Here is a 23,917-nt window from a genome sequence, read left to right as displayed (position 1 = left end):
CATCTTCAAAGAAATTTTCAAAGTGGAAATTAAGAATCTTGCTAAATCAAAATTAATCATCATATTAAATTATCATAGTCTAGATAATATATGTTTTGTATCTTTGGTGTTAATAAATCTATATAGGGTATCATTGTACTTTCAGTTGTTTATAATTTTATGATGAATAAATTATTTTTGTCAAGATATCCATACACATGATTCACAAGTTGCCAATAGCATTTATTTTATAGAGGGTAAATATATACTAGAAAAGTTTATTATATTTCGTGTTCTCTTGATAACCTTTACTAAGCAGTTATCAATATATAAGGTATTAGCAGTATTTTTATAACACAATCATGTTGTCATTGTGACATTTCACATAATCAAATATTCATTATCATCTTACCCCTCATATCCTTTTAACTCCTCAGAAACTTTTTTCTTACTTGTCGCTACTCTGACACAGATCATCACTGTCTTAGAATCGTTCTTCTTTGCAAGAGAGTATGTGATATTATAAGAACATTCACCTTTTACAGTATTGCTTTGAATTATAAATGTTACAGACTTAAAATGCTGCAATCTTTGTGGACAAAATTTAGCCTAACAAACTTGAAAGGAGTTATCAAATGTTACCTGTCTTCATAATTCCTAAATTTGAATATCAGTGCCACTTAAACAGAGAAGTTAGTAACAAAGAAAACTGAACACTAAATCATTCTCAACTTTGAATTTCTATGTTTGCCAATTTTATAACATCAGAAATTGCCTAAACACTTTACATGCTGGAAAGAACTACTTTGATTACATTGGCTAATACAGTCATTCTGAAGTACCTCTCATGAACCTTGGTAGAGAGACATCCAATGGAAGTAATTCCATGGAAATAGCAAATCTGGATGAATATTTAAACTACCCTAGAAATAGAGGCATAATTCACATTGAAAAATTGCACTGTGTCCTACAGATACATTCTCTTTAACCAACTGGAATTACAAATTTTATGAACAGTCAAATCCCATGGATGTTGATGAAGCTACTTGAAATGATATAGTCACAAGAGCCCAATTACACAATGCAAGAACAGAGCATTCCCCCACAAATTTTCAACTCCTAAAAAAGAAGCCACCATGCTAACTGGCATTGAAAACAGAAGCTAATTTTCTAAATTTCTGAAATTCTGACTCAAAACCTCTTTTTTTTGATGCTTTTAAAAAAATGTGATTATTACAAGTCAGATATAAAAAAGAAGTATTTTATGGCTGATGGTAAAATATTTTATATGAATCCTATCTTTTGAATCAGTATATTTGACCATGCTATTTGATGCTAATTTTTATGTAAAGCATTATATGGGGCATTTTCACATTGTAAACATATTCTAAGCTGGTCTTTATGAAGAGAGACAAGAACTTTGTCTAGGGATGATGTGTATTCTAATTGTTTTGTATTCTTTTTACATTTTATTTTTAGTTGTAAATTATGTATATGTAGAAGGATATATGCATAGGAGTTCAAGTGTCCATGGAGGCCAGAAGAGGGTGTTATAGATCCTGAACCTGAAGGTGCAAGTAGTTGCGAGTCCTCTGATGTAGGGGATCAACTCAAGGCCTCCGGAAGAGTAGCAAGTGTTCTTCACCAGTCAGCCATTTCTCCGGGTCTCTAATTATTTTGTATTCTCATATCACCTAATTCTTAAATAAGCTTTTGTTTACTGTTTTTGTAAGGTGTCAATGGTACATAAAGGCCAAAATGAAATCAGAGGAGAAGAGAAGGACACACTTACAGAATGGCCACAGTAAGTACCGCCATTGCTCTGCCGCTGTTGAGCATCCTCCTGCAAGCTTCAGAATCCCCTTCACATTTGTGATCCCCTGAAAGCAAGCAAACAAGAAATGCATTTCCAACCTTCTGGCATTACGGGTTTCATCTAGCTTCCAGGTTTAGGGTGGAAACTGCACCTGCTTCTCATTAAATGACATTACCTCTCCTTCGATGCTTGTGGGAGAACCCAACAAATTGAATTTACTAAAAATACCTGGTGACTAATTGTATATAGTTATTTACCATCACAGTGGCCCTAGAACATGAGTCAGTTTTACATAGTGCAGCATTAGATATAGACGTGTTGAGGAACCCTTATTCCTTTTTTTTAGAGATTGTCATTTAATCATACAACAAAGCAATTTACAATTCATTAGCACTATAAAAGTATATCAGCTCTTTAACTCTTAGAATATGTATGAAGCCCCGTGCTGACTACAAGGTTATATTCATTTGAAGATCTCTTCCTTGGCAAGCTATAATTACTACTATAGTTGGTTTGATAATTGCCCTTTTCTCCTCCCAAACACCCACCTCCACCTTTACCTCAAAATTGCAAACTACTTCGTCAAGACAGTTTTTCTATTGTGAGACACTGGATTAACAAGAAAGCAATGTTCTTTAATTAAGCAAAGTATAGAGATAATATATGGAGCATCTTGTTCAACTATTTAAATCTCCCTTTTGTTTTAAATTAAACAAAAAAAAAAATTTAAAACACCCCTCCCGTCTGTATCACCCCACAAGACAGGAAAAGATTTAAGTAAGATATTATAAATTTCTGAGATGGTTTGGGGAAAATTCTAGGCACCTATCACTTTTAAAAGTGGTCTAAGTACCATCTGCCTGAGAGACCTGGCCTGAGATGACCTCAGAACATTGTAAACAGATTGCAAAAACCTGGATGCAGACACCTGGTGGGATGACTAATGCTGGGCAACCTTAAGATTCACTGCAGGGCCTTTTGTACTGAGGTGCAGAGGGAAACAGTGTTTCTGAGGTATTTATTATCTGCTTTCCAAGTAGCAGATTAGCATAAACTAAACCAGATGGGCTCAGCAAGACCTATTGAAAATAACCTGAAGCCGCCAAGGAAGTGAAGAAAAAGAAACCAGTGTTTAAGAAATCTGGGATGAGTTAAATTAGTAAACCTGATAGTCACAATCGGGACTCATTTGGCCAAGGTTTTTCCAGTATTACATGTATCACATTTTTACAGAAGAAGCATTGTTATCTAGCTATTGTATAGGAATGCATTATAAATTTAAAGAAATAGCTTATTTGTGAAAATTACATGTGAGTTAGTAATGGGATTTTTATTTGTCTTTAATGATTTCAATGTGACCATATATCTGATTAGCTGACACTAATTCTCTAGCAGAATTAGAGCTAAACTTAAGATTATAACTATGATTAAGTTGTGAGTATAACATAGAAGTTATGAAAATATAAATATAACATAGAGATACAAACTATCTCTTCTTTCCTCATATTTAAACTGTGACAAGTCAGGAACAGCATAGAATTTCAGAATCAATGTCAAGTCTACATAAACCTGACAGTATTCTTTTTTGGTACTATTTTTTACAATGCTAATTTTCTCATGTGTGCCTATCAAAGCACTAAGAAGTCCTGGGTGAAAGGTAATAAATGAAGGCAGTGAACACAGAATAATTAATGAAGCAAATTACAGCTACTAATGAACATAATGAACATCTTATTGCCTCTTCTAAGCTCCCTTTTTTTTGGGGGGGGGTAAGATTTTCCTGTAAGAAAGTGAGACTAAAAACCTACTTGATTGTGAATTAGTATGGCTTTGAATTTCTGAGATGTAACAAAACCAAATATAATCCACTTATTTTCTATTGTGTGATAGATACTTTGGTGTCACTGTGATGAAATAGTGGACAAACACATCTAGGTTGAAGCTTTCTTTTGTTCATGGTCTCAGAAGTCTCATATATCGAGGGTATGATAGAGCAGAGACATTCAACTCATGGTAGAGAAGAGGCAGAGTGTGCTGTGAAAAGACTGCCTATGCTGTGGGCTTCCCTCTCTCTTCCTTTACCCATGCCACACCCTAGCCCATGTGATTATTGCACCAAGGTTTGAGGAAGTTTCTCCCTTAATAACTATCTTAGAACATCATTTCAGATGCACCCAAAGACCTTTATTAATCCCTGAAGCACTTCTCAATCTGTCAATCAAAATTAACCATCATGAGTCCACCTTCCATCGACTTCACATCTAAACATATCTCCTTAAACCATAACATTCTACTCCTCATTCTGAAATTTTTCATCTGCACCTTACAATATCAAATGCGTTTTTTCCTAGAACCCAGTCTTTAAAGTCTTAATAACTCAACATTGCTGAAAAGTTCAAAATCTCCTTTGAGGCCAGAGTCACAGAGACCAGATAGAGTGATACAAAATAAATTCTCTCATTCCAAAAGTCGAGAATATGGAATACCAAATAAGGTTTGGAACAATACAAAGTAAATATAACAGAGTAAACATTAAATCATGTAGCTTTGTGTCTAGGATTCAGGTCATGTTGTAGAATGATACAAGGTGCAAAGGACTTGGGCATCGCATCCTCTCTGTTTTTAGCACACTTGACCACTTTCTTGAGCTGGTTCTGCCTATTGCCTATAGTCTTTCTCAACAGGTGTTCTGTATTCCCAGAATCTCTAGCTTCCTGGTATCTCTATTTCATCTTTACCTTTGTTATCATGGCTTTATACATTATCCTATCAGCAATTACCACAGTAATACCAAATCTTCTACATATTGACTGGATCTCTAGGCTTTCTTTGAAAGTTGAGGGGAGTCTCGATGACCTTACTAATAATTCTTCTACATTCATCATTACAAAATTAGGATTAGTAAATAATGCTAAGGTCTTCTGTCAGCCTGAACCATGAGTATAGAGTCCTCTTAGGGTCAAGATGAATGAGAAAAGTGAAATAAATATTAAGGAAAAAACTACCCAGATTATCCTAGGTGAATAGTTTACACCAATAGATCTTGCCTCTTAGGAAATATCTTTCAAGTAAGTGTATGCACTTATACTCTTGAATCTAACATGGGTAGAATCCTGCTCAGTCCTGAAACGCTCAAGGCACACTCTAATTTTCCAAAGCCAAGTCCACAGCTTTCTTTTAATGGCTCTAATCTCTTTAACAGCCACACCCTCTTGTCTTTAACTTTAAACTTAATTCTTTCTTACCAAATTGTGAGGTTATTTTTTGTCTTCCAAACCCTTCTATTCTATTTTTTTAAATCACAGTTCTCACCATAAATATGGCTAAAAGTAGCCAGCACAACTGTGTCAGAGCCTTCTTGGACTGCTTTGAAATTTCCTCCACCAAATTTGCCTTTGGTGATCTCTCATTTCAGCCTTCCCCTGGGACATGAACAAAAGTTGTGGAAATTATTTGTCACAGATTTCCAGTACAGTTCTTCCTATAAGAAACTCCATGAATACGATCTTCACTCTTGGCATTCTTGCATTCTGGTCTTCTGACCTCCCTCCAGAATTACCATTAGGCTCTCCTTACAGACCCAGAATTTTTCAGATCCACTTATAAACCATCCCCAAAGCCTCTGAACCACAGCGTCCAATCTAGTCATAGTAATGTTCCTGTTTCTTTATATTAGATTTCTTAAGGAGGAAGGATGTGTTTGCAGCTCAGGATTTCATAGAATTCTGTCTGTGGCTACCTGATTCTGAATTTGTGGACCTATGGTAAGGTAATATATCCTAGAGGTAGGACCCTGCAGCAAAAGCTGTTCAATTTGTGGCAGCCAAGAAGCAGAGCAAGAGAGAGAATTTATACACTGTAGGAGCTCTCTGTTGTTTTCCTTTTTGTGCAGGCATCAACCTGAAGGGAAAAATAAAGAGAAATTTAAGTAATTAATAAGTAACTACCTCTGTATGCCACTCCCACCTTTACACATTCACAAGATAGATGCCTGCTGAAATACTCTTCAATTAAATCCATCTTATATTTTCTTGCAGTGCGCTTCCCAGGAATTAAAACATACATCGATCCAGACACCTATGAAGACCCATCCTTAGCAGTCCATGAATTTGCAAAAGAGATTGATCCTTCAAGAATTCGCATTGAGAGAGTTATCGGAGCAGGTAAACATAAAATCTACACTCTTAACTACAGGATTCCTTCACAGCTTTCCAACTGGTTCATCAACATGATATTTTAAATCTTAGCATGTTTCATCACTTGAAAATATTAAGGTATAAAAGTACTTTCTATTTTTTATGTATTTCTTCAAAAGCAGATGTGCCCATATTCAGTTCCCAAATAATGAGAACATTTGCAAAAGTTATTTTCACCTTCTATAGTCTGTTTCATAATGAAGATAAATTACAGAGAAATTAGAGTGCCTCAGGAATTTATTTTGAAAATGCAATTTCAGGAGTTTGTCATGAGGTTATTATAGATTTACTCAAGTCCCAGCATCTATAGACTTATACTATAATTAGTGTTCATAAAGATGACCTTGAGGCTACACAAGACTTAGAGCGTTCTGAAAATCATTGAAGGTAAAATTTGGTTCAATATAGTTTTAGATCATTTTAATGCAAATTAATAATGCTTCCTATGTGCAAATCTCCAGTACTCAGAACTTTTCATTATTCAGCTATTCTACTTTAAAAAAAAATTATAGTGAAGCACCCCACAAGAATTTATGGTATGCATTAGCTAGGAGAAACAGTGCTAATGCAAAGGGCCTTGGGAATAAAAAGTAATTCCTCTTTTAAGTCTTTGATGCAAGATAAGCAGCCCAGGGTTTTGCAGAAGAGCTTTCCTTCACCAGGTCTTGCAAGGAGATGAGTTCTGTCTTCCCTTGCTGTGCTTTCCCCTAGCAGGTCCTCTTCTACAGTGGTCAAGGTTCACTTCCCATCACATCTGCCTTTCAGCCTAAAGGAGGAAGAAGAAAGAGGTCTGTCTACTCGTCTGCTTTTGCAGCAATCCCCTAGAAATTTCCAACACATTGGTTTGCCTATCAATTATAATCATATGAGCATACTGACTTATAGGAAATATAAACAACTACATATACAACTACAAATACAAGACAACTATATAAGTATCTTTAAAGCAGATGGTATAGGAGAAGGACTTAAAATGGGAAACAAAACTGTATCCTTTGTGGAGGTATTAGTCTCCTGAAGATGCTGTATGTGTGCAATCCTTTGGAGAAAGCAGAACAAGCCCATGTGTGCATGGTATGGTCCTTAGGCATGTTATGTCTTCTCAAAGGCCATAAGAAAGCAACTGATTATACTGTACTTCTTTAAAAGCCCTTCTACACATCATAGCTCTCCAGGTACAATGTACGATGATAACAGGGGATCCCTTGTTTAAAAATATATATTATAAGTTTTAAGGTGATGACAATAATGTATAAAACCCACCAACAACTTCTTTTAAACCCGAGCTCTGTCTCTGTGATTGCATAACATATGCTGGAGGTAATCTTGTTTTCCAGAGTCATTGAATACTAGTACCACCCAGGAATATGGACAATTAGGAAAGTTTTTTTCCTAACTGCACTCCATTCCTCAAACACATTGGGTCAACAGGTTCCCTCCATGGCCAAATGTCCCTTTGAAAATTGGCATAAGGGTCTTACATTGCACATCTCTGCTCTCATCAGAAGAGACTTCTCTATTAGAAAGATGAAAGGCTTTGAAAAGAATTGAAACCTTTGTTATCTTCTGTTGAATAAACAACTACAAAACTCAACACATAACTTAAGTGTGTATTATATTCAGTTTCATAGTGTGTGCTTGGTTTTTGTTCTTCTAAAATGCCGAGACATCTAGAAGAGGCTAAAGGAGTTCTAAGCATCGTTCAAATTTCCTCTTGTGTTCCATGTGAAATAGTGCTATCAACTTTAAATTCTTATATCTTTTATTTATTGTCATTATTTTCACCAATATTTGTGTGTCTGCATGGTTTGTGTGTGTGTGTGCATGGTGTGTGTGTGTGTGTGTGTGTGTGTGTGTGTGTGTGTGTGTGTGCGCGCATGTGCGTGTGTTCCACGTGCATGTGCGTGTGTTCTATGGCATGTGTATGAAGGTCAGAGGACAACTTTCAGGAGCTGGTTTACTCCTTCCACCTAACTGAGGCCTGCTCTCTGGGGTTTCTTCCACCCTGTGTGCTCCAGGTTAGCTGCCCTTACAGCCCCTAGACTAGTTTCCAGCTTCCACCTCCCATCGTGCTGATGGGGATGCTGAGATTACAAATGTGCAGCATCATATCTATCTTTTTGTTAGGGCCTTGGGCATTAACTCAGATCTTCAGGCTCTGCTGCACAGTGTGTTCTGTCACCTGCTGAGCCATTTCCTCTGCCCACTGTCAACTTTAGTGCCACCTTATTTAGCACTCTCAAGATAGAGTAGAAGCATGTTTCTATCATAGTCTCCTGTGTATAAACTAAATGTCTGAAGTCATTATATTGAGACATAAAATCAAGTGTCTGAAATATAAATGATGTGAAAAAGTTCAACTTTCAGTTTGGGACTCCTTTGTACTAATCAAACTATATCTTTTTGTAGGCAGATTTTTCTGTCCTGCCTGTCTGTTCCCAAATAGCCACATGGAGAGTTCTTAGTAAATATGAAAGCTTGGCCTATAGCTTAGACTTTTTTTCTAATCAGCTCTTATAGCTTAAATTAACCTTTTTGATTCATCTACATGTTGCCTCATGGCTCCTGGCATTTACCTGTCTCCTGCATGTCTTGCTTCCTCTCTATCTGGCTGGCAACTCTGTCCTTCTTCCCAGCATCCTCTCTGTCCTGCCTAGCTATTGGCCATTCAGGTTTTTATTAAACCAATCCAAGTGAAAGATCTTCACAGGGGACAAAAAGATTATCCCACAATATTTCTCCCTTTTTGTCTAAATGAAAAGGAAAGATTTTAACTCTTACTTAACAAAACTATAAACAATTAGAATGATTATCAGGTAAGTATTACATTTATGATGTCCAGTCCAATTGCATTTGGCATATTTGGAGAAAATACTCCATTATTTATTTTATCTTGATGAGTCCAAAGCTTTGTATCTAATTTATCTTCTCTCATAACTAATGAAGACTACAACTATAACTACCTAGTCCTTAACTCCATCAAAGACTTTACCAAAAGGATATAATATTACCTGAGTAAACAGGAAGTGCAATGCAAGCCACTTCCAAAACTATAGAAATGACAGACATCTGGCTGCCTGGGCAGTCACCCAAGGTTCCTCGGCAATGTTGGGTCATCCACCTTCAGCCTAATGGCCTAGAATATCTGGCAGACTCTTTTATGAAGTAGAAATTTTGAAGGACTGCCTAGTCTTGGCAAAGTTTAGGAGTTTCTTTCCTGTTTGTCCTGTAGAATGTCTGGCAGACTTTTCTATGAATCAAGAATTTTGAAGGGCTGTCAGACCTTATTTTGGCAAAGTTCAACACTTTTTCCTTTGTCTTCTGCTTGCCCAGTTTGTACAGCATATGTCAACTGTCAAGGCAAAAGCAGTCTCTCACCCAGTGACTAACCTTGCCACAATGAAAGCAAACTCCATAAGGAATTTCCTTGATGCTCATTATCCTTTCATAAAGTAGATTGGTGCTGCCAGGAGCAGATGTGTCTCATTGTCATGAAAAACTCAATATTAACAAAACATTTTAAATGTCATATTCTATAGGTCTTTGAAGTGTTTAAAGACTACCTATCTTATCTAAATATATCTGTTTAACCTTGAAAACATACCTAATAGAACTACAAGTTTTATAGTTATGAATGACTAACTACTAACCTGCATTTCTTAATTATCCATAAGTACAATATCCCAAATAAGAGTAGAAACATATATTTAGTATAACAAAATTAACTTTTAATTTGTATTAGTATACCAAAATCCACACCAATACAAAGTATTTGAGTTTAATAGTTGTTGTTTTGTCCTATATTATATTTCTATATACCCCCCTAAACAATGATAAACATCCATAACCCATTGAATGAACAAAAACCATGCACCCTGTCTCTTTGCAATGTGGGCATTGTGTTCTTTAGACTGCTTCCTGTTTGTCTGTGGGAGTTGGCATCTTTAAGGGACCCTGAAAAAATTAGGATAATGGCTAAGTCCTGGATAGATAGTCTGGACCATCTCAGTCAGCAGCCTTGAAGCTATTCTGGATGTAGAACTCTGAGGAAACTGCCACAGAGGCATTCTGAGAGGCTGGATCACCTGGGCCATTGGTATCTGGTCCCTTGCTCTGAAAACATATAAACTTTCAAAGGTAACATACATATCTGCATTAATATAAGTACATACTTTGCATTTTACACAAGCCAGACAAAAAAAGATCTTTTGTTTTGTTTGAGCAGGTAAATATATGTCATCTGTCTTGTAGTTTTTCTAGTTTATTTCTTTATGTCTGTAGTCCAGATTTTCATGGGGTCTCCCCCAAACAAATCTGATCCACCTTAACCTTGAATCAACCCACAGCCTTTCATTTTCTGTGGTAACAAAAGCATAACCTCTTCTGCATACAAACATCTTTTTACTTTCATTTCAAAGTTGACATTTTTAAAATATGTAGGATAGTTTAATTTATCAGTTTCAATAATCTAAAGCCTCTCAGCAGCTGTCATTGTTTCATCAGGAATAAAAAATTCAAACTTCAAAAAAACACACAGGATCCAGACTCCCTTTGTGCATCCCACCTTTAGGTGGCTTATTCTTGTTGTTGTTGTTGTTGTTTTACTCTTTTTTTTAAAAGACTTTATTATTTTTAAACTTTTTATTTTTATGACTGTCTATATCCTTTTTCTTTTTTTTCCTTAAGCCTATGCACATTGTTAAACATACTGTAACCTGTTTAGAAATTTTTCCATCTGAACCTGCCTTACATCTGTAACCTTTTTTGTCTGCATGAACAAAACCTTAAACCTTGGTACAGCTTAGCTCATGGTGTGCTGGCAGCTGAAGCCCACACATAGGCAGTACTGGGAGAAGCATCTCTGTACCATAGCCACCATGAGAGACGGTGGGACTAGAAAGCCACATTTGGCTCCATTTTTGTGTGTTTGGAAACATCTTTAAACTTACTCAGGTTTTATGTGGATATATGTGGCCAGATCTTGCTCACCATTTGTAGGTGGGTTTTTTTGTCCCACCTGTCTGCTCCCAAATGACCACATAGAGAGTTATTTTATGAAAGCTTGGCTGGTAGCTTAGGCTTGTTTCTAACTAGCTTCTATAACTTAAATTAACCACTTTTATTCATCTACATGTTACCACATGCCTTGTGACATTTACCTGCCCTCCTATGTGTCTTGCTCCCTCTATATCTAGTTGATGACTCCACCCCTTTTCTTCCCAGCATCCTCTCTGCCCCCAAAATTCTGACTAGATATAGGTCATTCAGATTTTTATTAAACCAATCTGAGTGGCATATCTCCACAGTGTACAAAAAGATTACTTCATACCATCCTTTTCCTCTCAAAAGTATAACAGATACAATAACTACTAAAAAGACTTTCTTAATACCATATTCAACCTGCTTTATCTGAACTTCTCATGTGGCAAACAAACATGGAGCATTTAAATTTATAGTTACTTCTCTATGTCCCTCTCCTGTCCTCCTTTTTACCCTCCAAATCCCCATTTTTGTTTATCCTCAGCTTCCACACAATATATTGATTGGTAAGGGTCCCTTTACTACTTGCCTATAGAAAAATAAAACTAAATGCTTTGTGAGACCATACTGCTACAACTTAATGTTCCCTTTTGTGACCCTACTCAGTACTAATGAAACCTTTATACCATATTTATAAAACTGATCATGTGTGGGAAGCATGGGTAGATAGGTGTGGTCATGGCTTGTGGAAGCAGTGTGGAGAAAGCATCATTAAACATAGGGTCAAGAAAGGTATAGTACTTTTCCTCCTCTATGGTAATGGTCATGGCCAACTCCCATAAGAAAAGATAGATTACATACAGAAATGCACAACACAGCATTTAATTAAAGTTTATCATGGTATGAGAGCTTTCAGATACAAAGGCTACAAGACACAGGAATGTTATCCATGTATAACATTGGATATATGTTTATACTAGCTTTGGATAGTAACAATGCATACTGTATGGTAATGTTTCCAGACAAAAGGTGTGATCTAACATAAGAGACTAAACGAGGAATCTCACAATGATTGTCTGCTTACCTCAATTTGTAGCTTTCCTTCCTTCTGGATTTGAGGCAGAAGTCCTTGAAATGGTGTGGGGACGGGGAGGCTAATAATGTACTCTCAGATAAGACAGAACAAAGAATTTACACATGTCCAACTCCTACATAGAGAGACACAGGAAGATACAAACAATAAACTTAGGTTGTATGATTTGCTTTGGAGGAGAGAGTTCTCTCACTTCTGTGAAATATTTCAGAGAAAAAAAAAACAGGGACAAGACATAGAAGGGCCATGAGATGGCCAGAGAGACTCTGAGACTCTGCCATTATCCTGAATGATGGCAGGTGAATGTGCAATGCAATAGTGAACTTTTTTCTAAATCTTAGCATGATTTCAATTATGAGAAATGTGTGTGTGTATACACATTTACCAAATCTTAAGTAATAAGTTTCCATAATTTAATCCAATCCTATTCCTCTGTGTGTGCATGCACGCGTGCGCGCACACACACACACACACACACACACACACACACACACACCCCTATTGTTTCCCATTTCTACTGTACCAGAGTTCACAAGACAACTTTTATGGAAATGTAAGCTAAATTACATAAGTTGCTGAGTAAAGATGTTGGAAAGGTATAGATTGGCATGGTAGATGGCAAAGGTCAGGTACTATATCCTGACAAGTGTCAGGTGAATGACACGCAGGCTAGATGAAGGCACTGATGGTGTGGACACAGCACACACTCTCACAATTCATTATTGAGGAATCTACAAGACCTGTATGCATTTTTGGCAAAGAAATAGCCATGAATCATTTTCATATTCCTCACTGGTAGACACAAGACCATTAAATGTTTCTTAACCAAGTTACAACAAAGGAATGTAAACATGGAAGCACTGATGTTCTCAGAAAAAGACAAAAGAACATGAAAAATGACATTGCACTTGACCCACAGCATTACTTAATTCATTGACTGAGTCATGTTTACTAGGTGGCTGATACTTATAGAAGACAATAGGCTAATTACTTCTTTCATAGGAATTCTTTATGCTGATTGGAGATGTGTGTTTTCCACCTGTCATCCACAACCACTGTCCTTGGATTTTCAAGTTCATAATCAAATATTATGCAGTGAAAAACTTAAACAGCCTGTATGAATGTGTGTGTGTGTATGTGTATATGTGTGTGTGTGTGTGTGTGTAGATATTTAACATACTCTGTCATCACTGTAAAATTTACTGTTTTATGAGTCTTCTAAGACAGTTTTTATATCACTCCTTTACTTACTAGAGGCATCTATTCTTTGTTCATCAATACAGACCTGAATTTCCACATTTCCATTTAAATGAAGTGAGCAGCTCCGATGCATAGGAGACAATCTGATCGTCTAACTCCTTTGAGTTTTTTGCATCATAAAATAAAATACTATGGGTAGAAGCCTGTAAAACAGAAATCCCAGGCTAAAAAGCCAAGGTAGATTAAGGTTGAATCATTACTGTACACATATCTTGAGATAATGAAAAACTCTGGTAAACTGAAATTTAATCATGGTCTGGAAAAGGTCAGTGGAAGGCTACCTCTTTTTAGGACAGAACACATTATGAGAAAGCCTTTCTGAATAGAATTTCTGTAATTTTGAAATATTATTCCATTGAAAAATATCATTCTTGTGTGTCTAAGCCCATAGGGCATCCTTCTTAAACCTGACCTTCCTTCTTTCCCTAGTCACAGTGACAATGCAATATCTTCCTGTCATTCACATTCTATCCCTTTATCTATACAAAACTCATTATTGCCTCTGCTATCTGCCTCCTCTTCCAGCTTAGTGTCACTATGTTTTTCTGTTCCTGAAGAAAGTCAGAAGTTTTAAATGCCCGTTTCTCAGCAGTCAGCTGCAAGCAGGGAAAAGAAAGTTGAAAGGACAATAAAAGGATATGAGAAGTGAGTGCCCCAATACTAACTCATTCTGAATAATATTCAAGGACTTTCTGCCCTTTGTGCTGTACAAACCAAAAGCTTGACTTTAATCCTGTCTTAATGTCCTAGCCGCCACCCCCTAAACTGCCACTACTCACCTCTTCTTTCTGTTATGGAGTTCATTTATTTTCAGAGATCTCAAACTCTTAGGCCCGTTATTACATATTAGAGTTGTATTAATATTGCACTTTCTTGGAGTATGACAATATGAAAAGTAGAAAGCATTACAAATGTGGTCTCATGGATCACCTTTTACAAGAAGAAACCAATAATTATAGTACATGTCCTCCATGTTTAGATTAAAAGCTCCTGCACAGAGGTAGGTTTGTGTTTTGACATTGGGCAATGAGTTATATTCTCAGATATTACAACTGCAGGAACACTACATTCATTTTGAACCTAGTATAATTGTTCCCATGCTCTGATTTGACCAACTTAAGTAATTTATGGTAGAGGACATATTGGTGTGGTTTTTAAACTATTTTTAATAACGAGTAGACAGACCTGTCAATGACTTTGAATCATAAACTTCATGGCTCTATAAATCAAATGACATGATAAAAGATAAGGTTTTTGTTTTCCATAGATAATATGACGTGTGAGTGGAGGGACTCAGACCAAATCAGTGTTTGAGGCACAACATTCCCACTAACTTCCTCTGTGACTTTCATTAATTTAGCTGTCTTTTAGATAGCCAGTTTGCTTACCTATATAATGGGCTGATAACAACAATCACTATCTCCCCGGATTAAAGGAAGTATTAGATATTAAAGAGTGTAGACAAGGACCAGACATCTAACAACAATCAAGCACAGGAACAATTCTATTAGGTAGAAATGAATTTAGTCTTTGTGTATTTCTGATGTTCGAGAATATCTCTCATTGCTCAATCTCAAAACGCACTATGACATGAATACTTACCAAAAGCAATTTCACATACAGTGCCTTATGTAATGTAAGAATACTTATGATTTTCAGTTAACTGAAAATTAATAATTAAAATTAAATTTAATTCTTGATGGTATATTGAGTTGTAACCATAACATGTCCTCTTTTATATTTCTTTTTAATAAAAAAAAACTCAAATTCTTAATTTTCTCTGTATCTTGGAAGAATATACTTACCCTATGCTTTATTATTGCCATAAACTTAACAGGATGAATTCATTTTAACAAAGAAAAAAATTATTTCAATTCTTTATTTAATCTATTGTATCTCCCTCTCACTTTCTCTCTCTCTCTCTCTCTCTCTCTCTCTCTCTCTCTCTCTCTCTCTCTCTCTCTCTCACACACACACACACACACACACACACACACAAATCAGTCCATTTGTTATTAGAAACAGGACTATACATCAATTTGATAAACCTTAAGTAAATTTTATTGGCCTCTAATTCAATATTCTACATCTTATTTGTGGGTCCATTTAGTGTTTATTTGTTATGTTGCATGGGAATTTGTCAGTCTTACAAACTGCCCTATCATACTAGTCATTTGTAAAATATTTGCTAAATAAACAAATATTGAATTAGAAAATAAATGAAAAATTCAAGAACATAGAATTACGTGTGGGCCAGCAAGACTATGCCTGCTGCAAGTTTTTCTAGCAGAGCTTAATTTCCTGAAGCCTACATGTTGGAAGGAGAGAACCTATGCCCAAGGGATTTCCTCTAAACTCTCCCTACCACACACATACCTAAGTATAGTATAAAAAAGGGGGAGGATATTTTAAGTATTTGTTTTAAGTCTCTGTACATATTTTGTTACCAGCAAAGATCTTAATAGAGGGCAGTGAGATGGCTCAGCAGGTAAAGACACTTTGTGTCAAGTCTGATGACCAGAGTTCTGTCCCAAAACCAGCATGGTGGAAGGAGAGAACTGACTCCCACAGTTTGTCCTCTGACATATACAAACACACACACACACACACACACACACACACACACACACACACACACACACACAAAATAGATATATAGATATACAGATAGATATAGATTATATGTTTAGAAAAATTCTTAGTAGAGAGTACATTAAAGTAGAACACAATTAAAATAATACAACATCATGCACATGTTTTATATAAAATATTAAATCAGAAAGAACAAATGTATAAAAGATTTACAAACTATCATTACATTGCTTTAGATGAATAATTCACCTGACAAGTCAGATCAAATTATAGAATTAATATATGCAACTGCCTTTATATATTGAAACACAAAATTGCAAAAGAAAAATTACATGGATAATGTAGTTTGTATTGAATTTATATAAGTGAAATAAGAACTAGCTAATTTTTAGATATTTTCATTATTTTTCCTTCTCATTTGGATATTGCTAAAGTGTTTGGTGAAATGAAATTTGATTCATTTTTGAAGGAATGCTCTAAAATGAGTGGGAAAGATGGCTATATTTTATATGGAGAGAAATAAGAATGATATTCTCTTAAAAACTAAGACCAATAAAAAAAATAAGACTCTCATGCCAACAAGTTTTTTTCCATTTATTTATTTTCACTTTTATTGAAAATAACTTTTTCATATAATTTATGCTGATCAGTTGCCCCTCCCCCATCTCCTCTCAGATCTATTCCCCTCCCTACCTATCCAACTCCCTACCTTCTTTCTCTTTCTATAAAAAAAGAAAAAGCATAAGAAACACACACATACATAAATAACCCATAAAAATACATAATTGGAAACTATAATATATAAGTGAAAGATCAAAGAGATTAAAAAAAATCACAAACAAAACAATATGAGACAAAAAAAATCTATAATAATACCAGTGAGTTTATTTTAGCATGGAGCCTAAACTGAAGTGTGATTTATATGCCCAGTGAGACTCCATTGGAGAAAACTAATTTTTCCTTGGCAAGCAGTTGTCCGTTGGAGATAGTTTATTGTTTATGGATGGGAGCTCATATCCAATTCTCCTACTCAGTGCTGGAACCCCAGCTATCTTGAACCTGTACAGTCCCTGTGCATGCTGCCATAGTCTCTGTGAGTTCATATGTGCATCTGTCCTGTTGTGTATGGAAGACACTGTTTCATTGATGTCATCCATCAACTCAGGCTTTTACAATTTTTCTGTCTCCTCTTCTGTAGGGTTCCCTGAGCCCTGAGAGGAGACATCCCATTTAGGACTGAGTGTTCCAAGGTCTCTCATACCCTTCACATTGTTCAGCTGTGGGTCTCTGTATTTGTTCTCATCTACTACAGAAAGAAGCTTCTCTGATGATGCCTGAGGAAAAACTGATCTACCAGTAATAGCAGAATGTCATTCTGAGTCATTTCATTGTTTTTTCTTTCCTTTAGCAGGACTATATTTATTTGGTTTTCTCCAAATCCCTGGCCTATCTGGTCTTAGGTTCTTGGACACAGAAGCAGTGCCAGGAATGATTTCATCTCATGGAGTGAGCCTTAAATCAGATATTGGTTGGTTATTCTCACAATCTTTGTGCTGCTATTAATCAGGAAGGCCATCATTATGTATTGAAGGGTTTGTAGCTAGGTTTGTGTTTACTTTTCTCTTATGGTATCGTGAAGTGTACCTTTAGATACCATGAACACTAATGAGTAGAAGTAAAGGCTCTAGTTAGACACCAGCTCAACTTCTCTGTCCAATAACAAATTTAGTTCGGTATATTTCCAAGATATGTTATTTATTGGTCTATAAAAATTATCATTAAAAAGTATCATAAAACTGAAACCAAGAACATTCACTATTTTCCAGTTACCGTAGGCCAGGAATCTAGGTATGGCTTTGCTCCTTTGGGGATGCTCACAGGGATGCAATGAGGACAGAAGATGCAGTGGGCACACTTGAAGCTCAGCTGAACAAAACCCATTGCTAGACTCAAAGAAAGTAGATCTTGTCAGGAAATGGTCACTTGGGCTTGTGGGATGGAATGCCTTAATTCTGTACTAGCTCTAATCATGTATTCTTCCCATAATCTTGCCATGATGTGGCAGGTAGCTTCAATGAAGCCAACAAGAGGTTCTGTCGATAAAACAAAAGCCATAATATTTTAAAAATAATAAAAGAAGTAACATAATATCAATTTTGCCGTATTCTGTCAGCTAGAAATTCTAGGGCCACCCAGCCTTGAAAACAAAGGTTCCATAGTACATAAATACCAAGTTGGAGGAACCAGTGCTGCCTAACATACATATCTGCCTAGAATATACAATAATGTATTATATTTAGACATGGTGGTTAAGATCACCTGCTTCCTCAGAAATGCATTCTCTCTTCTTCAGTCCAGTTTGTGTCAATGCTGAGTCTTAGACAGCATCGGATGGTTAAGAGTTTGTTCTGGCATACTCAGAAGATGAGTAGGGGAGAAGACCTTCACCATGAGCCAGACACAGCAAGTTCATCAGAGCAACTTACCAGAAAGATCTCCCTCTAGAGGTCTTCATTAACAGTTTGGGGGATTCTCCCCCATTTCCTTACACCTAGGTACAAGAAAGTTTTGTTGGGACATGTATAAGAATTGAGGATGTGCTGAGGTGGCCTTCTATCTTGGGCATTCAGGGTTTTAGGTCCCATTTTTACAGAGGCCCAGTAATTGCCACACCTGATTTTCTCCTGATGCCAACAGACACATAATGTTGGCCTTACAAGATGTATATAAAGACCTTACGAAAATAGTAACATAGATATAACATGTCTCCTACATGTTTTTAAACCTGAAAATAATTTGAAATTTGTGTTTTACCAATGCTAGAATTATTTGGAGAAAGTTTAGATTAAAAATTGAATGTTAACTTTGCACTTCTGTCTTATAAAATGTGAGGTTGTTTGTACTACATGATATTTCATAATGCCATTGAGACCCTGTGCATTCTATATTGGTAAGCTATAAGTATGAATTAAGACCATAAATCTCTTTAAAGGATTTGCTTATGTCATAATACAGTTTGCCCAGCATGAGGCAATTAGTTTATTGTTCCCATAGTGATACTCGTGACCTCGATCTAATTGTCTCTGTACTTAACTAATGGCTTTTGTCGAATTTTTGTCTATCTAAGGTATTGTTGCCATGAAACAAACCATCCCCAAACCAAATGGCTTCAAACAATAATTAATTAGTTTATTCATAATTCTACAATTTGGGCTTGTCTCTGTAAGCACTTGGGGGTATTTTCTGCTTGTTTAGCCTAAGGTCACCTCTCAGCCACAGTCACTGGTGGTTTAAATGGCATTACTGTCAGGTGGCTTTTCTAGAACATCTCAGGACAGCTGGTTCATCTCCACTCCATTTTATCTCCCATCTACTGACCCTGAGCTGTGGTAGAGGGCAGTGTTCTAAGCCAGTGATGACAGTGCTGTGCAGCCACTCAGGGTTTTGCCTCTGAGTTCCCACATCACTGTTCTCACATGTTAACTTGGTCAAAGCAAGTCCAAAGGAAGTCCAGATTTCATGCAATGTCAAGGAGTACTCTATCTCTTGATCAGAGAGCACAGTCATATAAATAGATACACATGCAGGATTAGGGAAAATTGGAGGCCACTTACTATAATCTAAGTTTTAATGTCTTATTTATAAGTTTTATAATAAGATATATTATATATATCTTTATATGTAACATATAACCATAATGTGGGATCTTTGTGATTTTTATTAAGACCCCTTTTATTTTCCTCTTGGGGAACATATGCTAATATTATTTTAAATTTAGAACTTAAAATCCTCAAAGACAGGTTGATGATCCTAGTAGGATGAGGTAAAGAAGGAAACTGAGTGTGGAAAGATACTGCCTGGAGCGGAGGATCAGAGCTTTTCCTTCTAGACAAGACATTGCACAGGATCACAGAATGTTCATATGCTTGCAGCCTCCAACAGTCCTTACAGAAATGACCTCTCACATGTGAGCTTAGTCACTTCTTCATAAAAATAGTGGAGAAGAGTCATAATGGGTGGTATTTGTCTACTTTGATGCTGTCTCCATCATTCCAGAAGTTAAGAGAACTGCCATTGGGATGGGGTGAAATAGAAGTGAGAAGTGAAAACTTAAATTAAAACCGACTTGTTTCCTTTATTAAGATGCCAAAAAATATATATATAACAAAAGGTTGGACCTACCAAACGTTAACATTTGATTTTGGTGTGGCCATTACAGCAATGTTGTTTGGTATAATTCACCACTCGGGATTCTATAAAGGAGGAACTTGGGAATCAATAAATACAGAATTCCCACAGTGCAAACCTAGTTATCTAAATAAAGAAAAAACTAGAGAGACTATTGAATTATTGCTGCATAGGGAGCTCTGAGCTGTTTTCAGGTCACCTGATAGACTTGCAAGACAGAAAACACCCCAGACAACACTGAAAAGAAAAGGAATTGCAGTAATTGAACTAACTGAGGTGGAAAAGGACATGGAAAGTCGGGAAATTTTATGTACAGAACTGCAATTAAAATTGTATTAAGAATATTTTTGAGAGGGACATATAAATACATTGTATTTAATATAGAGCGAATACACATATAGTATATGTTTATATATTTATAATGTGGCATAAAATATAATATGATATTGTACTGCTAAGCATAATAAAGTCAGCTGGCCCAGGATAGAAATGGGCTTGACTTCTCAGCAGTTTATCTGAGATCACCCACTGAGGATAACCCGGTGGGAAGCTCTCTCCAGCAAGAGGGCATGGCAGCTGTTCAGGAGCTAACATGGATCCCTGCTGCACTCATCCAGTCTCAGCAGGGAAGATGCAAACCCTGCATTTTCTGCGTTGATTAGAAAAAAAAATTCAAATGTTGGGTCCCGTTCTAAAAAGACTCAACAAAATACCCTAGGGGGGAGGTGACCATAGTGATGAAGCATCCAGAAATTTTCACAGTTGGGAATGGCTGAGAACTTCAGACAAATTAGTTATGGAAAATGAAGACTATGAAGTTTATGCACTGTCTACAAGTAGGTGCAGGAGTATAGGGTAGGAGTAGCCTTACATTGTGGAAGTTCAATTCTGGAGAATAATAACAGTGGGCAGCTATAAGATTATGTAGCATACTGTACAGCTGCAGTTTTATTCATGTGGATGCATAGATCTGATTACTCTGTCCATAGTGGGTTTTAGATTTTTGGATGTGCATATCAATTTATACACATGTTTAATAAGCATATGCCCTTTCTAATTTTTTCCTTCTATATTATTTTCCATTCTCCTCTTGAGCTTAAGCAGCTTTCCTGTTTATTTTTTGTAAGCATCATGGTATCTAACTTTAGTCCCATTACCTAGTAGTTGCCAAATAAGAAAACTGTGAATGCAATTCTTGAGTTTGTCAGAGAAAATATAATTAAAAATTCATAATTTGTTATCTTATAGACTATAAAATGATGATTCTTTTTCATAAATAAAACTTATTATAACTTATAAAAAACATTATTATAAAATATATTTTATTGTATATATATATACTTAAGATATAAAATATACTATATATAAACATACAATAAAGCCACCATACCCAATTTACGGCAAAAGTTTTTTTTTATTTTAATTGTTTTTTCATTGTATATACCAACCACAGTTCCCCCTCCCTCCCTTCCTTTTGCTCACTCCCCTTTCGCCCTCCCTCCCATCCACTCCTCAGAGCTTAGGGTTGTCTACCTTGTTTCCAAGATCTGGCTATCACCATATAATGCTGTTATGAAAACAACACATGTCCTTGTGGTATGAATGTGCATCCCATCCATATATTGGGTATATACCCAAGAATGGTATTGCTGGATCATGAGGTAGATTGATTCCCAATTTTGTGAGAAAACGTGTGGCAAAAGTTTTAACTGACTCTATTTTTGTTTTAATTGTTATTATTACCTTCATATGACTTTTAACTACTGATATTAATGTTACCACAGATAATGATTTAGGATGCTTAAATACAATCTTTCCTCTCCTCTCAATAACGCTGTTACCTATGTTACCCTGTATTTTAGATAATGTATTCATCTTGGATATAAACCTTTGTAGCATTTTCCAGCATATGTGAGCATTACTTTTATAGTTAAATACTTTCTCACCATAGTCAATATTTAAAATATAAGGACAACTTTCCTAATAATTGTATACATGTGTATAAAATGTTTGAGCCTCTGTGCTAGGATTTCTAACATGGTGGCTCATGACCATCAGATGCCATTTTCTGCTATCCCAGGAAAAGAAGGCTTAATTATCCCTTCTTAGCCAAGCTGCCAAAGTATGTGTGTGCCTTTTAATGAAGCCATTTTCTTCAGAAAAGTTGTGTCTCACTGTCTTCTGAGGAACAGCCTTACTTCTAAAACAATATAAAGTATTTAACATTTAAAATCAACTACATATTCAGAGCTACAAGTACTTGTTTAAAAAGCATGTCATCCTACTTTTAATTAAATAAAACATAAAAGAAAATAACGGGCAAAAGAAACAGAGAGATCAGTTGTTATTTTAAGAAATACAAAGAAATCCCAGTCATTTAATATCTCAAGTAGACTTTTCTGTGAATATGCAGAATAAATATATTCTGCATTTTGGCTTTGGATTGTTGTTCTTTTCTAATAAGAGAAAATCACATCTTCTACAACAAATGCCATATAGCTTTCATTTATTTCACTAACGTGAACATGAACACTGTCAGGTTTTATTATTCATGATATTGCAATGAAATCCAGAGCAATCACCTGGTCTATCATCATTTTAAAAGAAAAAGGCAAAACATCAAAACAGCAGGCATTTAGCATCTGTGTCTGCTCCTATTGCAGTATAATGTGTATGTCATCAGATACCCTTAAGGTTCTAAAAATTCCAGTTTATAAACCTCAAATTCAAATCATTTGTAGACAAATTTTCACATTATTAAAAATGCATCTTTCTTTACCTACCATTTTTTTCAGTTTTTAAAATTATTTGCTCATTACTTTGACTTCACTATAGAACAAATTATGATTTAACAGAGAAAATGCTTGAAATGCATAATAATTGTACAGCTGTTGGTCACTTCATGAGCTATTAATCTAATAAGGATAACTATATGTTGTCAATATAATTTTGGGATGTGATTTTATAGAGATTAAGGTGGAGAGTTAAGCCCATTATGTCTCTTCAAACATGACAGGTATCACTAGTTGGGATGGCTGCTGATTTCCATCTGCAAATGCAGAAAGTGCATTGCTTGCAGTTGCACATAGCACTTCTTCATTTTGAATACATTAAAAAAATCTAAAGATGTGATTCAGAAACATGCTTGTAAAATGCTAGAATGGTGAGAATTTTCAAGTGTTGTACCTGTATACTATTCCTTATAGCCTTAAGGTCATCAATAATCCATGTCAACTGTGAGAGTGGTCAAAGTACTTATGAGGAAGGATATCTTTGTTTCCTGCTGAGATTCCTAAATATGTGGCTGTCTTCCAAACATTCTGGAATTAATAGGTTTTATTTTTATCAGTGGATCATTTACATAAGCTTGAAACTAGTACTATTTATTTATTTTCACAATTAGTTCAGTAACATGCTTGGTTAAATGAATTAATTTGTATATAGTACTCAAAGCAATACCCAATAGCTAATCACCCAATATCATTTCATAGAAAATTAGGCAACAAGTAAGACTGAATTAGTAAACATCAAACTTTCTTGGCTTTATAAGGGCAGTGTTCAAGTTTAAGATGCTAATTGTGACTGATATTTTAAGTTGACATTCAGTATTTTAGGCTAGCTGTTCTGGAATTTAGCTCTATGTACCTATCAACATTAAAATGTATAAGAATAAATAAAAATATAAAGTAAAAATTGTCTTAGTGGTAAAATTGCAAATTGACAACCCTAATAGCAAAATATTTTATTGTATTTTCTTTAATAAATTATAGGTCAAAATAGGAAAATCAATAAGGCTAGTGGATATGAATAATA

General features: G+C 35.6%; 1 protein-coding gene across 1 annotated transcript in view; it reads left to right on the top strand.

Annotated features, from left to right (window-relative positions):
- Nucleotides 1–23,917, top strand: part of Epha6 (EPH receptor A6) — a 921,293-nt gene that overhangs the window by 619,951 nt on the left and 277,425 nt on the right. The window contains exons 9-10 of the mRNA XM_006981610.4: nucleotides 1,713–1,783; nucleotides 5,833–5,958. Coding sequence (XP_006981672.1) covers nucleotides 1,713–1,783; nucleotides 5,833–5,958 — 197 coding nt within the window. The remainder of the gene's footprint in view (nucleotides 1–1,712; nucleotides 1,784–5,832; nucleotides 5,959–23,917) is intronic.

This window comes from Peromyscus maniculatus, chromosome 12 (genome assembly GCF_049852395.1).
Source record: "Peromyscus maniculatus bairdii isolate BWxNUB_F1_BW_parent chromosome 12, HU_Pman_BW_mat_3.1, whole genome shotgun sequence".
NCBI lineage: Eukaryota > Metazoa > Chordata > Mammalia > Rodentia > Cricetidae > Peromyscus > Peromyscus maniculatus.
This window is presented reverse-complemented; position numbering and strand designations above follow the sequence as displayed.